The sequence below is a fragment of the Schistocerca nitens genome, chromosome 6, assembly GCF_023898315.1.
Source record: "Schistocerca nitens isolate TAMUIC-IGC-003100 chromosome 6, iqSchNite1.1, whole genome shotgun sequence".
NCBI lineage: Eukaryota > Metazoa > Arthropoda > Insecta > Orthoptera > Acrididae > Schistocerca > Schistocerca nitens.
The window spans coordinates 296,049,786-296,066,784 of NC_064619.1; the positions used below are offsets into that span (position 1 = coordinate 296,049,786).

At 51.2% G+C, this 16,999-nt stretch overlaps 1 protein-coding gene across 3 annotated transcripts in view; it reads left to right on the forward strand.

The window, feature by feature from the left end:
• LOC126263658 (oxysterol-binding protein-related protein 9) overlaps positions 1–16,999 on the forward strand; it is a 518,089-nt gene that overhangs the window by 459,510 nt on the left and 41,580 nt on the right. For all 3 annotated transcript variants that reach the window (XM_049960765.1, XM_049960766.1, XM_049960767.1), the window contains 2 exons: positions 5,858–6,111; positions 14,897–15,071. In XM_049960765.1, coding sequence (XP_049816722.1) covers positions 5,858–6,111; positions 14,897–15,071 — 429 coding nt within the window. The remainder of the gene's footprint in view (positions 1–5,857; positions 6,112–14,896; positions 15,072–16,999) is intronic.

Genomic DNA, 16,999 nt, shown 5'->3' on the forward strand with positions numbered 1-16,999 from the left:
AATAGGAATCCCGCAGAGTAACACAATATTAATTACTCTCCCAACAATCATCAGTGATTGTTAGTATTATTTAGACATTCACCCTTCATTCATATATTCCCATTTATCAGATATAACACCTTCATAACATTATGCCTGTATAAATGCATGAAATAGAACATCACCGGACATAAAAGTCAGTCCATTCATCAAAAAATAGCAGTACCTTAGGAAAAAAAGATTAATTACTATAGAATAACAAAATAGCATCAAATATTTCCTCAAGAATAAGCCAATTATGCGAACATCTGATTCATAGTACTGACGGTACTAAGCTACTCTCGCTGAATGGAAGTTGTCATTAAGTTTTCATGTTTTACATGTATAAACATGGTTATACAAATAGTCAGCTGAAAGATAGAAAAAATAAACACTATAAAAACAGAAAGCCACATTACAGTTCACTTGTTCTCTCCCTCCATCCCTCCCCTCTCCCTCCTCCCCCTCCCTCTCACCTCACCCCTCCCTCCCCTCCCCCTCCCTCCCCCTCCCCACCCCCTCCCCCTCCCCACCCCCTACCCCTTCCTCCCCCTCCCCACCCCCTACCCCTTCCTCCCCCTCCCCTTCCTCCTCCCCCTTCGCCCCCTCCCCTCCCTCCCCCCTCCCTCCCTCCCTACCCCCTCCCTCCCTACCCCCTCCCTCCCACCCCACCCATCCCCCCTCCCCACCCCCTCCCACACGCCCTCCCTACCTCCTCCCTCCCTAACTCCTCCCTACCCCCTCCCTCCCTACCCCCTCTCTCTCCCCCTCCCTACACCCCTCTCTCCCCCTCCCTACCCCCCTCTCTCCCCCTCCCTCTCTCCCCCTCCCTCTCTCCCCCTCCCTCTCTCTCACCTTCCCTCTCTCTCCCCCCCCTCTCTCCCCCTCCCCCTCTCTCTCCCCCTCCCCCCTCTCTCTCCCCCTCCCCCCCTCTCTCTCCCCCTCCCCCCTCTCTCTCCCCCTCCCCCCTCTCTCTCCCCCTCCCCCACCCTCTCCCCCTCCCTCCTCTCTCCCCCTCCATCCTCTCTCCCCCTCCCTCCTCTCTCCCCCTCCCTCCTCTCTCCCCCTCCCTCCACTCTCCCCCTCCCTCCCCTATCCTCCTCTCTCCCCATCCCTCATCTCGCCCTCTCTCCCTCCTCGCCCTCTCTGCCTCCTCGCCCTCTCTCCCTCCTCGCCCTCTCTCCCTCCTCGCCCTCTCTCCCTCCTCGCCCTCTCTCCCTCCTCGCCCTCTCTCCCTCCTCGCCCTCTCTCCCTCCTCGCCCTCTCTCCCTCCTCGCCCTCTCTCCCTCCTCGCCCTCTCTCCCTCCTCGCCCTCTCTCCCTCCTCGCCCTCTCTCCCTCCTCGCCCTCTCTCCCTCCTCGCCCTCTCTCCCTCCTCGCCCTCTCCCCCCCTCGCCCTCTCCCTCCTCGCCCTCTCCCCCCCCTCGCCCTCTCTCCCCCCCTCGCCCTCTCTCCCCCCTCGCCCTCTCTCCCCCCTCGCCCTCTCTCCCCCCCTCGCCCTCTCTCCCCCCCTCGCCCTCTCTCTCCCCCCCTCGCCCTCTCTCTCCCCCCTCGCCCTCTCTCTCCCCCCTCGCCCTCTCTCTCCCCCCTCGCCCTCTCTCTCCCCCCTCGCCCTCTCTCCCCCCCTCGCCCTCTCTCCCCCCCTCGCCCTCTCTCCCCCCCTCGCCCTCTCTCCCCCCCCTCGCCCTCTCCCTCCCCCCTCGCCCTCTCCCTCCCCCCTCGCCCCCTCTCTCCCCCCTCGCCCCCTCTCTCCCCCCTCGCCCCCTCTCTCCCCCCTCGCCCCCTCTCTCCCCCCTCGCCCCCCTCTCTCCCCCCTCGCCCCCTCTCTCCCCCCTCGCCCCCTCTCTCCCCCCTCGCCCCCTCTCTCCCCCCTCGCCCCCTCTCTCCCCCCCTCGCCCCCTCTCTCCCCCCTCGCCCCCTCTCTCCCCCCTCGCCCCCTCTCTCCCCCCTCGCCCCCTCTCTCCCCCCTCGCCCCCTCTCTCCCCCCTCGCCCCCTCTCTCCCCCCTCGCCCCCTCTCTCCCCCCTCGCCCCCTCTCTCCCCCCTCGCCCCCTCTCTCCCCCCTCTCCCCCCTCGCCCCCTCTCTCCCCCCTCGCCCCCTCTCTCCCCCTCGCCCCCTCGCCCCCCCTCGCCCCCCCCTCGCCCCCCCTCGCCCCCCTCGCCCCTCTCTCCCCCCTCGCCTCCTCTCTCCCCCCTCGCCTCCTCTCTCCCCCCTCGCCTCCTCTCTCCCCCTCGCCTCCTCTCTCCCCCCTCGCCTCCTCTCTCCCCCCTCGCCCCCTCTCTCCCCCCCCTCGCCCCCTCGCCCCCTCTCTCCCCCCTCGCCCCCTCTCTCCCCCCTCGCCCCCTCTCTCCCCCCTCGCCCCCTCTCTCCCCCCCTCGCCCCGTCTCTCCCCCCTCGCCCCCTCTCTCCCCCCTCGCCCCCCTCTCTCCCCCCTCGCCCCCTCTCTCCCCCCTCGCCCCCTCTCTCCCCCCTCGCCCCCCCCCTCGCCCCCTCTCTCCCCCCCTCGCCCCCTCTCTCCCCCCTCGCCCCCTCTCTCCCCCCCTCGCCCCCTCTCTCCCCCCCTCGCCCCCTCTCTCCCCCCCTCGCCCCCTCTCTCCCCCCCTCGCCCCCTCTCTCCCCCCCTCGCCCCCTCTCTCCCCCCCTCGCCCCCTCTCTCCCCCCCTCGCCCCCTCTCTCCCCCCCTCGCCCCCCTCGCCCCCCCCTCTCTCCCCCCTCTCTCCCCCCCCTCTCCCCCCTCTCTCCCCCCCCTCTCCCCCCTCTCTCCCCCCTCTCTCCCCCCTCTCTCCCCCCTCTCTCCCCCTCTCTCCCCCCGTCGCCCCCCCTCTCTCCCCCCCTCGCCCCCCCTCTCTCCCCCCTCGCCCCCCTCTCTCCCCCCCTCGCCCCCCCTCTCTCCCCCCTCGCCCCCTCTCTCCCCCCCTCGCCCCCTCTCTCCCCCCCTCGCCCCCTCTCTCCCCCCCTCGCCCCCTCTCTCCCCCCCTCGCCCCCTCTCTCCCCCCCCTCGCCCCCTCTCTCCCCCCCTCTCGCCCCCTCTCTCCCCCCTCTCCCCCTCTCTCTCTCTCTCCCTCCCTCCCCCCTCCATCCACCCCCTCCCTCTATCTCTCTCTCCCCCTCTATCTCTCTCTCTCCCCCTCTCTCTCTCCCCCCCCCCTCTCTCTCACACACACAACCACACAAAATCACACCTTGTTTATTTGTATGGTGACATATTTTGTTGCCTATTGGGGTGAACAGTTGAAGATTTGCACCAGCTCTACTGGAGCATGGCATTTGTTGACAAACATTGACAGCTGACTTGATGTGAGCAGCCTGAGGTCAGTACACCTGCATGTCAACCAGTGCTGGCAACATGGCAAGAGGAGGATCTCCCACACATCCGCAAAGTCGCGCTGACTCGCCCCATGTCTACACAATGTTGATACCTAATCTCAGTTCAGCTACTGCATGGAGGAGGGGGGCAAACCTCCTTCCTGCCTCTGCAGACTGTTCTTCGTTCATTCTCACTGCCACTGCTTCACTTTCCCAGCAAGCAGTCCTTGTGTGACCTAGCATTGCTGCATTCGTAATTCCCTTTTCATTGCAACCATCATTTGGAAACTTAATAAATTCATTCACACCCATAAATTTTTTTATCAAACATCACTACGTTATGGCTATTACTGTCATTTAAAAAGGTTCATAGTACGTCATTTTATTCTTAATTCTGTTCCCTTTCCTACCGTAAAATATGTTGAGACTTTCCTTCTTTGCTACATATTTGATATTCTTGAGACTGTCTCGATCTTTTGCCTCTTTCTTCTTTCCCGTCTTGTGTTCTTGTTTTACACTTTCTATGTCACTGTGCATTCAATCTGTTTACATTCCTTCTTCAGTATTTTAGTCCACTTACTAATGTCCATTTTATTCCAATACATTTTTCTTCTGAGCACTATTGCTCCAGGAATGCCATCTCAAAAGTCCGCGTTGTTGTTTATTACCATTGCTTTGTGTATGCATCTTGCATTGCATCCTTTGTTAACTTCATGATACAGCAATGATATTTTCCTCTACCATCCAACTGGTAGTGTGAAGTACACCAGAAATGCAAACTTTTCGGATCAAATTTTCCTATTTCACATAGCAGAGAGTGACACCCTATAACTACAGTTCCACTGTGTCTGATACTTGACTCCATCTTTAATTTCTTCTCTAATGCATTCCAATACAGTTTCTTTGACTTTGTCATTAGTCTTGGTGGTTTTACTTCTCTCTGTTTCCCCTTTTGCTACTGAGTTTGTCACCTTTTCACTTCTCTCTTGGCCTTTTTGCATTTGTTATTGTCCTTGGTGATTTCAATACACTCTGTCCCCATTGTGTTAATTGAGACCATCACTTTTCTTTTGTGTTTCTGCTCAGTTAAGAGTTGGTAGCACTTCTCACTTGTTTCAGCTACAATCTTGATGATTTTGGTGACGTTGCTACATACTGCTTGTACATTACATTTTACTTCCATGTTTTCTTTTTTACTTAGTTCTGTTATATCTCTTAAGTTCCGCCTTATATTTCATCCATTCATCCTTCTCCTTATTTATCCATTCTGCCTCCAATTCTTTCACCCATGCAGTGAGTTGATTTGGTATTCTCACTTCACTAGTAGTTTTTTCTTCCTTTGATCTTTATGCGACCCTGAAAAAAGTGTTCTACTGTATGTAATATTATCCTCCAATCTGATTTTGCTATTTTCTAAGAATCCTGAACTCTTAGATTATCCCCTGTGTTTCATTTTGCAGTCATCGTGGTTTTTATTTATTGTACTAATTACTTCTTTAGTATCAACTGTAATGAATAAGTTGCAAGAGTTCAGTCGTAACAGTCACCATTTTACTTCAAAAAATATGTAAGATACATTTCCAACACAGTTTGTTTAAATGTCACACGATGTTTCATACACTAAAAATACAACTGATACCCATAATAATTGTACAGCAGTGCTAGGCAAAACTATGGTCCTGCTTCTAGTGACACTTAATTTTCACTGTCTCAAATGACTGTAATTGCAACACTGAAAACAGCTCTATGGCATTCTTGTGATTTGTTCCACTGTTCGACATGTAAAAAATTCCAGTTTTCATTTCGGAGTTACTTGTAACTGTGCTCCAGCTGTGTGATTCCCTTTGCTGGTCCCAGCTCACCTTTCAACAGTGAGCACTTAATGTTAGTCTATTCACAGTCACTTTTGATTTTAATATGCTCATTTCAATTTATTCTCCCAAACTTTTTCTTCACCAAATACAGCCCTGTTTGCTTGTCACCACTTGTGAGGTATTGGTGCAGTGGAGCAAGTCAGTAACATGTATCACATCACTCGTACTACTTTCATAATCAAAACCATAAACTGTTAGGCTATAATGGTTAAAGCAAAACTGTTCATTTCTGTAATCACTATGATCACACATGAATTTTACACACACATCTCTTATCTTTCTACTTAGCATTATGGCTACTTTCCTAACTTAAAAACATTTACATTATTACATTTGGCATATACTAGCTTCACCTCTTCCTTTTAACTTTACTAAGCGCCCCCCCCCCCCCCCATCTCTCTCTCTCTCTCTCTCTCTCTCTCTCTCTCTCGCTGAGGAAGGAACTGTAAGGACTGAAAGCTGTGTAGTGTTTCACTTTCGCTTTTATTTGCCTCTATCAGCAGTAATACACATTTTGCTTCCTGAAGCTAAATACTGGCTAGCAATTCTATATCATACTTTATTTGGGAGATAAAAATAGTAACTTGCAAATATGAAAGTCCTTCAATGAATTAAGAATATAATTTCACTTTTGTAACTGGTAAAACTTTTGTTTTTTAGTATTGCAGATTTCAAGGACCCAAAAGACCGCATGGTACAGGTACTACGATGGTATATGTCTGCGTACCATGCTGGACGCAAATCAGTGGTTGCAAAAAAGCCTTACAACCCAGTATTAGGAGAGGTATTCCAGTGCCATTGGGATGTACCAGGAGTTGAGAAAGGTGGAGGGTCAGTTCCAGGAGGCCCTCTGCCATGGTGCACTTCTTCACAACTAACATTTGTTGCTGAGCAGGTCTCTCATCATCCACCCAGTATGTATGACGATTACTTTGTTAAACTTCTTGTAAGATAGGCTAGTTTACTTCTTTGTTAGATTTCTAGTTTGTAGTGAGATACATTCAGTTCAGGTCCATCAGAACTAATAGAAACACTGACAGAGACTGCGCCCTTCTCTATAGTGTTTGAAGTGCGAAGTATCAGTATTATGAAAAGGATAGTTGCTGCTCATCATATAGCAGAGATGCTGAGTAGCAGGTAGGCCAACAAAAAGACGTCAGAAAATGAGCTTTCTGCCAACAGGGCACACACACACACACACACACACACACACACACACACACACACACACACACACACACACACACACGCGCGCGCGGTGCTGAGGCTACACTGCAAGCATCTGCACATGATGGGAGACACATCCAGGTGGTGAGGGTAAAGAGAAGGCTGTGGCAGGGAGGGGGAGGGATAGCAAGGTAAACGTGGAGGATGGTAAAGTACTGTTCGTGACAACATACAGAGACGAGGTGGAGAGGGGGGTAGGGCAGCAAGGTGCAGTTGGGCGGTTAGACACCCATTGTAGATGATTGCTGTACATCCAACAAGAGAATATCCGCTCTCATAGGCATCTTCAGCGTATTACCTGCAATCTGCCATCCTATACAACAGATAACAACCATTTCCTCCACTGACTCTCCACAGTTTCTGTTCATGTATCACATGATGCTCTGCTTGTCATTGTTGATGCAACCTCCCTTACACTAACACCTTTAATGCCCATGGCCTTACCGCTATGGAACACTGCCTTTCCCAAAGCCCGACGGATTTCAAACATACAGCCTCCTTCCTAACCATCATGACAAACTATATCCTCACCCACAATTGCTTCTCCTTTGAAAGCATTACTTACAAACAAATCTGGGGTACAGGTGTGGGCATCCGCATGACACCATCCACTGCCAACCTATTCATGGACCACCTAGAGGAATCAATCCTAAACACCCAGAATCCCAAACCCTTTACCTGGTTTGGATTCACTGATGATAACTTCCAGATCTGGATCAAGGGTGAGAACACCCTATCCACATTCCTCTAGAACCTCAACACCTCCCCCATTCACTTCACCTGATCAAACTCAACCCAACAAGCCACCTCCATGAATATTGACCTCCACCTCACAGATGGCTACATTAGTAACTCTGTCCATATCAAATGTATCAACCACCAACAATAACTCCACTTCTACAGCTGCCAACCATTCCATACCAAGAAGTCCATTTCATACAGGCTACCTACTTGTGGCTGTCGCATCTGTCGTGATGAGCTGTCGCTTTTGAAAACTTCTGAGGGTCTTCTGAGGAGCATTCCCCCTGTGACTCAATACCATCCAGACAGAGGCAACTGAATCACATTCTCAGCTGTGATTTCGACTACCTCTCATCGTGCCCTGAAAAATAGGCATGTCCAGCCCACCATCCTTCCCACCTGTCCCACAGTGGTATTCTGCCACCCACTCAACCTACACAGTATCCTCGTTCATTCCTACACACCTCCTGCTTCCAATACCTTGCCTCATAACTCATACCCCTGTAATAGACCTAGATGCAAGACCTGTCCCATACATCCTCCCACCAACACCTACTCCAGTCTGGTCACAAGCTTCACCTGTGAAACCAGTCACATGATCTACAAGTTAAGCTGCAACCTTGTGCTGCATTCTACGTGGGCATGACAACTAACAAGCTGTCTGTCTGAATGAATGGCCACCACCCCTGCGGGTCCGGGGTAAGAATAGGCCCGAGGTATTCCTGCCTGTCGTAAGAGGCGACTAAAAGGAGTTTCAACCGTTTCGGCCTTCCATGTGATGGTCCCCCTTGGGGTTTGACCTCCATTTTTCAAAATTCTACAGAAGTACGAGCCTTTTGGGGAAGGATGCCTTACGTGGTGTACCACTGGTCCTAAGTGCACTAAGACCTTGGCACTCAGCATTGTACCGGCGTTGTAACCATACCCACTATTCCTCAAATTGGGCCTAAACGCCTGATGGGTTGTACAAGTTACGCCCATAGTGCGTCCCCATCTGCACCTACGATCATGATGGACTTTCCATGGTACCAGAAATCCAGCACGGTAGCCAGCCCGTTGTGGTGGGGTCATCATGTACCCTCTAGGTTGTAGCCCCATGACAACACAGGGATCGTACTGCCGATACCTGAGCTGCACCCTCCCCACGTCGGCCAAGGAGTAGATGCCCGTCTCCTTGGGGCATCAGGACTCCCGGCAACGGTCATCCTGCCAGGTGGCCCTTGCTGAGGCTGGGTGGCGCCCGTGGGGAGAGCCCCTGGTCGGAGTGGGTGGTATCGGGGCGGACGTTTCGCAGATGAAACGTCAACACGTATCAGGTCGCTCTGCGGCCGAGTCTTTCAAAAGAAAAGGTACCGTTTCTAGTTCTGGTTCTCCTGCCCTTTCCCTCTTGGCCACTCCCTGGGAGGAGGGACAGGCCCGCCGGCTTGGGGCGAAGTACTTCCCCCGCTATTTGGTCTGTTCTCGAACCGATGGGGGGACGTTCGCCACCTCCAAGCCCATGTTCTTTGTTCAGCACATTGAGGACATCTTCGGGGAAATTGAGGCTCTCAGTAAGATGCGTTCGGGGTCCGTTCTTATAAAGACCACCTCCGCCACACAGTCGGCGGCGCTCCAGGCGTGCGACCGCCTAGGGGCATCCCAGTGTCCATTGTCCCGCATCTGGCACTAAATAGGACACAGGGGTTATTTTTCATCGGGACCTCCTGCTGCAATCTGATGAGCTCAGGGCCAACCTGGAGCGCAGAGGCGTGCATTTCGTCCAGCGAGTCCAGCGCGGCTGCAAAGACCGTCGCATCGACACCGGGGCCTTTATCCTCGCCTTCGAGGGGGACGTTCTCCCGGAGAAGGTAAAGGTGATGTGCTACCGGTGCGACGTGCGACCCTACGTCCCGCCTCCTATGCGCTGTTTTCGGTGTTTGCGCTTTGGGCACATGTCGTCACGGTGTGAGGCTGAGCCCCTTTGTGGCGATTGTGGACGTCCTCTTCGTGAGGAACATACATGCACCCCACCACCTCGGTGCGTTAATTGTCCTGGCATCCACTCGCCTAGATCCTCAGACTGCCCTGCATATCAGAAGGAGAAGAAGATACAAGAACTCAAAACTTTGGATCGGCTCTCTTATTCTGAGGCCAGGAAGAAGTATGACCGCCTCCATCCCGTGCCGTTGACCACTTCGTTTGCCTCAGTTGTGTCCACTCCTTCCGCGGTATCCTCACCCCTATCCTGTCCCCCCTCCACCTCCTCCGCCCATCAGGGGGCTCTGCCTCCGCCTCCCAAATCCCTCCCTTCCAAATCCCCCTCTGCCCCAGGGGCCACCCTTCCTCCTCCTCCTCTCCCCCCGCCACCTGAGAAGCGATCCTCTTCTCAGGCGTCCATCGGGGAAACGTTCCGGACCCCAGCTTCCGAGGTCCGGCGTTCCAAAACGGACCCCGCGCGTGAGGACCTTCTTCGGGTCCAGCCCACCATCCCTGTGCCTCCTCGGCCTTCCAAGAAGGCCTCCAAGAAGAAGTCTCTATCCCCCTCTCCACCCCGGCGCGTTTCGTCTGACGCTCCATCCGTGAGTCGCTGCTCCCGGCCGTCCTCAGTTTCGCCAGGACGCTCTGCTGCCAGGCGCTCAGCTGGCCTCTCGTCGGCAAATGATGCTGCCCCTCCTACACAACCAGGGACAGCGGCCGCAGCTGGCGACGACTCGATGGAACCGGATCTGCCTCCCGCCGGTTGTAGCGTTGTTCCCTCACAACCTGGCCCTCCGTGGCCGTCGAGGTGACCAGCTCTTCCCCCGTCTCGTTCCCCCAACTTTTTGACTAGCGATGGCCTTGTTACATTGGAACATACGAGGTATTCGATCTAATCGGGAGGAATTAAAACTGCAAAACTGCTCCTCCGCCTGCACTGTCCGCTTGTCCTTGGTCTCCAGGAAACCAAGTTGCGCCCGACTGACCGTATTGCCTTTACCCACCATACCTCGGAGTGGTATGACCTCACCCCTGTGGACGGTATCCCAGCTCATGGTGGGGTCATGTTGCTCGTTCGAGACGATGTCTATTACCATCCCATCCCATTGACCACCCCACTCCAAGCAATAGCTGTCCGTATTACTCTTTCTGCTTTTACTTTTTCAGTTTTTACCATCTACACTCCATCGTCATCTGCTGTTAGTCGGGCTGACATGACGCACCTGATGGTTCAGCTTCCCCCGCCGTTTTTATTGTTTGGCGGCTTTAATGCCCATCATCCCCTTTGGGGCTCTCCTGCATTCTGTCAGAGAGGGTCCCTCTTGACGGGTGTCTTCAACCATCTCAATCTTGTCTGCCTCAATACTGGCGCCGCGACTTTCCTCTCGGACTCTACTCATACCTACTCCCACTTGGACCTCTCAATCTGTTCTACCACTCTTGCCCATCGGTTCGAGTGGTATGTCCTTTCTGACACCTATTCGAGCGACCACTTCCCCTGTGTCGTTCGTCTCCTGCACCACACCCCATCCCCACGTCCTTCGGGCTGGAACATACCGAAAGCTGTCTGGGGACTTTACTCCTCCCTGGCAACCTTTCCGGACCACGATTTTCTCAGTTGTGACAGTCAGGTCGAATACCTCACGGCTGTTATCATCAATGCTGCCGAACGTTCCATTCCTCGTACTACCTCTTCTTCACATCGCGTTTCCGTCCCCTGGTGGAACGAGGCTTTTAGGGACGCTATCCGTGCTCGACGACGTGCTTTACGCACCTTTCGCCGCCATCCTACATTGGCGAATTGTATTGAATACAAACGACTCCGAGCGCAATGCCGTAGAGTCATCAAAGACAGCAAAAAAGCTTGTTGGGCCTCTTTCACCAGCTCCTTTAACAGTTTTACTCCCTCTTCTGTCGTATGGGGTGGCCTGCGCCGGCTGTCGGGCATTAAGGCCCACTCCTCGGTACCTGGCCTGACCTCAGGTAATGCGGTCCTCGTTGATCCTGTGGCTGTCCCCAACGCCTTCGGCCGGTTTTTCGCGGAGGTTTCAAGCTCCGCCCATTACCACCCTGCCTTCCTTCCCAGGAAAGAGGCAGAAGAGGCTCTGCGACCTTCCTTCCACTCGCTGAACCTGGAAACTTATAATGCCCCCTTTACTATGCGGGAACTCGAATGTGCGCTTGCACTGTCCCGGTCCTCTGTTCCGGGGCCAGATGCCATTCACGTTCAGATGCTGGCACACCTTTCTCCGGCGGGCAAAAGCTTCTTCTTCGTACCTACAATCGCGTCTGCACCGAAGGTCAGGTCCCCATGCGTTGGCGTGACGCCGTCGTTGTTCCTATACCCAAACCCGGGAAGGATAGACACCTTCCTTCTAGTTACCGCCCCATTTCTCTTACAAGCTGTGTCTGTAAGGTGATGGAGCGCATGGTTAATGCTCGGTTAGTCTGGATTCTTGAATCTCGACGGCTACTTACTAATGTCCAATGCGGCTTTCGTCACCGCCGCTCCGCTGTTGACCACCTTGTGACCTTGTCGACATTCATCATGAACAACTTTTTGCGAAGGCGCCAAATGGTAGCCGTGTTCTTTGATTTGGAGAAGGCTTATGATACCTGTTGGAGAGGAGGTATCCTCCGCAATATGCACAGGTGGGGCCTACGTGGTCGCCTGCCCCTTTTTATTGATTCCTTTTTAACGGATCGAAAGTTTAGGGTACGTGTGGGTTCCGTATTGTCCGACGTCTTCCTCCAGGAGAACGGAGTGCCTCAGAGCTCTGTCTTGAGCGTAGCCCTTTTTGCCATCGCGATCAATCCAGTTATGGATTGCATTCCACCTAATGTCTCAGGCTCTCTCTTTGTCGATGACTTCGCGATCTACTGCAGTGCCCAGAGAACATGCCTCCTGGAGTGCTGCCTTCAGCGTTGTCTAGACAGCCTCTACTCATGGAGCGTGGCAAATGGCTTCCGGTTCTCTGAAGAGAAGACGGTTTGTATCAACTTTTGGCGATATAAAGCGTTCCTTCCGCCATCCTTACATCTCGGTCCCGTTGTTCTCCCATTCGTGGAAACAACTAAGTTTCTAGGGCTCACGTTGGACAGGAAACTGTGTTGGTCTCCGCATGTTTCTTATTTGGCGGCCCGTTGTACACGTTCCCTTAATGTCATCAGAGTTCTTAGCGGTTCATCTTGGGGAGCGGATCGCACTGTCCTGCTTCGCTTGTAACGGTCCATAGTCCGATCGAAGCTGGATTATGGGAGCTTTGTCTACTCGTCCGCTCGGCCATCCCTCTTATGCCGTCTCAACTCCATCCACCATCGGGGGTTACGTCTTGCGACCGGAGCCTTCTACACTAGTCCTGTCGAGAGTCTTTATGCTGAAGCTGCCGAATTACCATTGACCTACCGGCGCGACGTACTGCTGTGTTGGTATGCCTGCCGGCTGTTGTCTATGCCCGACCACCCCTCTTACCAGTCCTTCTTCGCCGATTCTCTCGACCGTCAGTAAGGGTTGTATGTGTCTGCCCTGCTGCCCCCCGGAGTCCGCTTCCGTCACCTGCTTCGACAATTGGATTTTGCCCTCCCTACCACCTTCAGAGAGGGTGAGAGCCCGACACCACCTTGGCTCCAGGCTCCGGTTCATATTTATCTTGACCTCAGCTCACTCCCGAAGGAGGGTACTCCGGCTGCAGTGTATTGCTCACGGTTTGTCGAACTTCGTGCTCGACTTGCCGGTCACACCTTTATTTACACCGATGGCTCCAAAACTGACGATGGTGTCGGCTGTGCCTTTGTCGTCGGGGCCGCCACCTTTAAATACCGGCTCCTCGACCAATGTTCGAACTTTACGGCCGAGCTTTTTGCTCTCCATCAGGCCGTTCAGTATGCCCGCCGCCACCGCCATTCATCGTATGTACTCTGCTCTGACTCACTCAGTGCTCTTAAGAGCCTTGGAGCTCCCTATCCGGTCCATCCCTTGATTAAACGGATACAGCAGTCCCTCCATTCTTTAGCTGATAATGGTTCTCCTGTCAGCTTTCTGTGGGTTCCCGGACATGTAGGAGTGCCTGGGAATGAGGCTGTGGATGCTGCAGCCAAGGCTGCAGTCCTCCTGCCTCGGCCAGCCTCCCATTGTGTCCCGTCATCTGACGTTCATGGGGATGTTTGTAAGAGGCTTGTGTCGTTGTGGTGGGATGCTTGGTCATCCCTCCAAGGAAACAAGCTCCGGGCAGTAAAACCGCTCCCAACTGCTTGGACAACCTCCTCCCGACCATCTCGGCGAGAGGAGGTCCTTCTGACCAGGTTGCGGATTGGGCATTGCCGGTTTAGCCACCGCTACCTGCTCTCCAGTGACCCAGCCCCGCAGTGCCCTTGTGGTCAGGCATTAACAGTGCGCCATGTTTTATTGTCATGTCCCCGTTTTAGTCAATTTCATGTTGTCCTGTCCCTGCCATCTACTTTACCAGATATTTTAGCTGATGACGCTCGAGCAGCTGCTCGTATTCTGCGTTTTATAACTTTGACTGGCTTGTCCAAATACATCTAACCTTTTTATTATTTTATCTGCATCTTTGTCAGGTCTTTCTGGTGTCCCCCCATCCCCTTGTGTTCTACTAGATTCCATGTGCTCTAACAACAGTGACTGGGCGCTAATGACCTCAGTAGTTCAGCGCCCTTAAACCCCACAAAAAAAAAAAGAAGAATGGCCACCAACAACTTGTGGCCAAGAAGCAGCTGGACCACACCCATTGCTGAACACACCCAACACACCATTCTTCATTTCAATGGCTGCTTCGCAGCCCGTAGCACTTGGAGCCTTCCCACCAACACCAGCTTTTCTGAATTGCACTCTTGGGAACTCTCCCTGCAATATATCCTATGTTCCTGTAACCCTCCTGGCCGAAACCTTCATTAGTCTTTGTCTTTACCCTCTAGCCCCTTCATTGCTCCCATTCCAAGCACTACACAGCCCTCTATTTCACAAACACACACACACACACACACAGTCTTTTTTACCTCCCTCCTTTTCTGCTTCATGTGCTCTCCCCCCGGATCCTGTGTCTAACCTCCTGAGTGCTCATAGCTGCCCCATCCCTGTATGGCCCCACAAGCAGCACTTTACTGTCGTCCATCCCTACTCTGCTATGCCCCCCCCTCCCCGTCCCCATCCCAGCCCCCCTTTTATACCTCCACCACCTGGTTGGGTCTCCCATCATGCACAGCTGCCCCCCAGTGTGACGTCGGTAGCCAGAGACTGCACTGAGGTGAGTCTGAGTTGCATTTTCCTTAGTGTGTGTACGTTGTCTGTTTCCGACGAGGGCCTTGTTGGCCAAAAATAAACATATTACATAAATCCTTTCCATCTTTAACACACTCTGCCCCCCCCCCTCTATCTCTCTCTCTCTCTCTCTCTCTCTCTCTCTCTCTCTCTCTCTCTCTCTCTCTGGTTTGCACTTGCATCACAGCAGAGAGAGAGAGAGAGAGAGAGAGAGAGAGAGAGAGAGAGAGAGAGAGACGGTGGCGGGGGGGGGGGGGGGGGGGGGGGAATCTAAAGCATTGACATACTGTTTGTGTCATAAGACCTCATCTTATTCTCTGTCCCCATTTACTCATTACTTATCCTCCCCAACTCCCCTCTATGTTCGTGTGCCGAATATCCCCCTTCTGCCTCCTCTCTTCCCTTGGAACAGCGTCCTTCTCTCATTGCTGCCTTCTCACTTTTCACTTTCTTTTTGATCTCCATATGTGTGTGCTAATTATAAAACATTTATCCAGTTTCAGCTTTTTATGCAGAACATTATGACAAACGTATCAGCTTTTGTGCACATGTGTGGACTAAATCAAAGTTTTTGGGTCTGTCCATTGGCGTCCACAATATTGGCCAGGGCTGCATCTCCGTCCTTGAATACGACGAGGAGTACATAGTTACATTCCCCAATGGATATGGCAGGTGGGCATCTGTCATTTCTTTCAAAAGATAATTATGAGAAGGTTTTGTTCTTTGCATAAGTATCTCTTTGTATCAAGTGAAGATATTTTTAAAAGAATATCATTGATAAAAATTGATGGTTGCATCTTTAAAAAATACCTACAGTCATTTGAAGGATACTTAAACGACAGGACCAGGTTCTGCATCTGATTTTGTGGTTATGAAATTTAAAACATAACCCATTAGAATAATTTATAATCTTGTAAACTATGTGTGGAGATAGTCCCATGCTTATTAGAAGAAAATTATTTATTCATGTAGGTAATCATATTTGTTAGTCATTATTGCATGTGTCTGTGAATAACTTGAGAATTTTGTTAAGTGATTTAAATGTAGTAGAAACAAATTCTTGTATATTTTCAGCAAATTGTTAATATGAACACAATGGTCAGCATTGCACGTCTGTCAGTGTTTAGTGTGCATTATGTTTTTGCATGAAGTTTTAACATCTTCCCATCCCTAGTGTTCTGCAAGTAAAATTTGTTTCTTGGTGGTGATAAATGGTGAGCATCTGTGGAAGCTCAGCTACACATGGATTTGAGTCTTATGGCTGGAGACTGATCAGAACCATCAGTACTTTATTGGTGTATACTCTGTGCATGCTTTGCCAACCACCATTAACCACAACAGTGTAATATTGGATGTTGCAGAGAACGAGGATTTTGATTTGCTATGGTAGAATGATAAATTGGGTAAAAAAAAAGTTAAGAGTTTGGAAAATATAGTTCTCTTTCAACCACTCAATATTTGACCAGTGAGATTCCAAATTTTTTTTAATTCCTTTGGGGAAGTAATTTTCTGTGAACTCTGCAAAATACTCCATTATTCTTTTTTCATAAAAAGTCTTACCACTAAGTCAGATATTCAGGTTGTTGAACTGAAAAACACATTTGGCTTAATCAGTAGGAAAGATGTATGAGGCACCAATCCACATTCAGGCTGATGTATAATCACAATGATAGTTCTTGCTGGTCTTTTTTTGTTGTTGTATTTGTTCAAAAGCACTTTATACTTCGCCAATTTTTGTTGTTTTTGAGGAAACTCCTGCTTAGATGACCCATTATGAATCATATTAGGCAACAGAGATGATTCTGTCTTTGTCCAGTGCATAGGGATTATATCCTCAAAATCATAAGAAATGATGATAATCACCTTTCCATTAAAAAAAATCTTTATTGGTAAACACTCAAAAGCTTTGTTCCTATGTTTTGACTGTTTAACTTCGAAATGTGTTTAAAGTATCATTCCTGGTCATGAATATTAGCAGAAAATGCTGCAAGATTGTGACTAAACATAGACACTTTCTAGGATGAAATGCTGATCGTACGAATGTGTGGTCAGAAATAAGCAACTGGAACAGTAATCACACAAGACTTTTTGATGACAAGTATTTTGTGAAATACAGTGAGCGTTTCCAGTTGAAATGTGTTCGTTATCAGTTATCTCGTGCACATTCCTCCTGTGAACAAAATTTTTAAATTAGTTTCCATATCAAATGAAAATATTCAGTAACAACAGACATTTGTTAATTATCTTCATATCTCATGCTAGGTGCTTCAGACGGTTGCTGACTAACAGATTTGTGTCATTGTCATTTGAAACTTGTAACAAAAGTCGATACTCTTGAATTCTGTGCTCTGCTTCCACACAATATAGTTAGATAGCTTTACATGTGATACTAACAGTTGTCCCTTCTCCATAAACATCAACAACTAGTAGTCTAGGTCATGCACAGTCTTAAAACTCGATAAACAAGAACTCAGGAGGGTAGCATAAAGGGCTGAAAAAGTAAAACACAAAGGACTGAAAAAGTAAAACTGGTATCTCGTAACAAGATGAAATTGGCATGTCGTAGTGTATTCTCTACAGTGGGGTGGAGTGTCTACAAA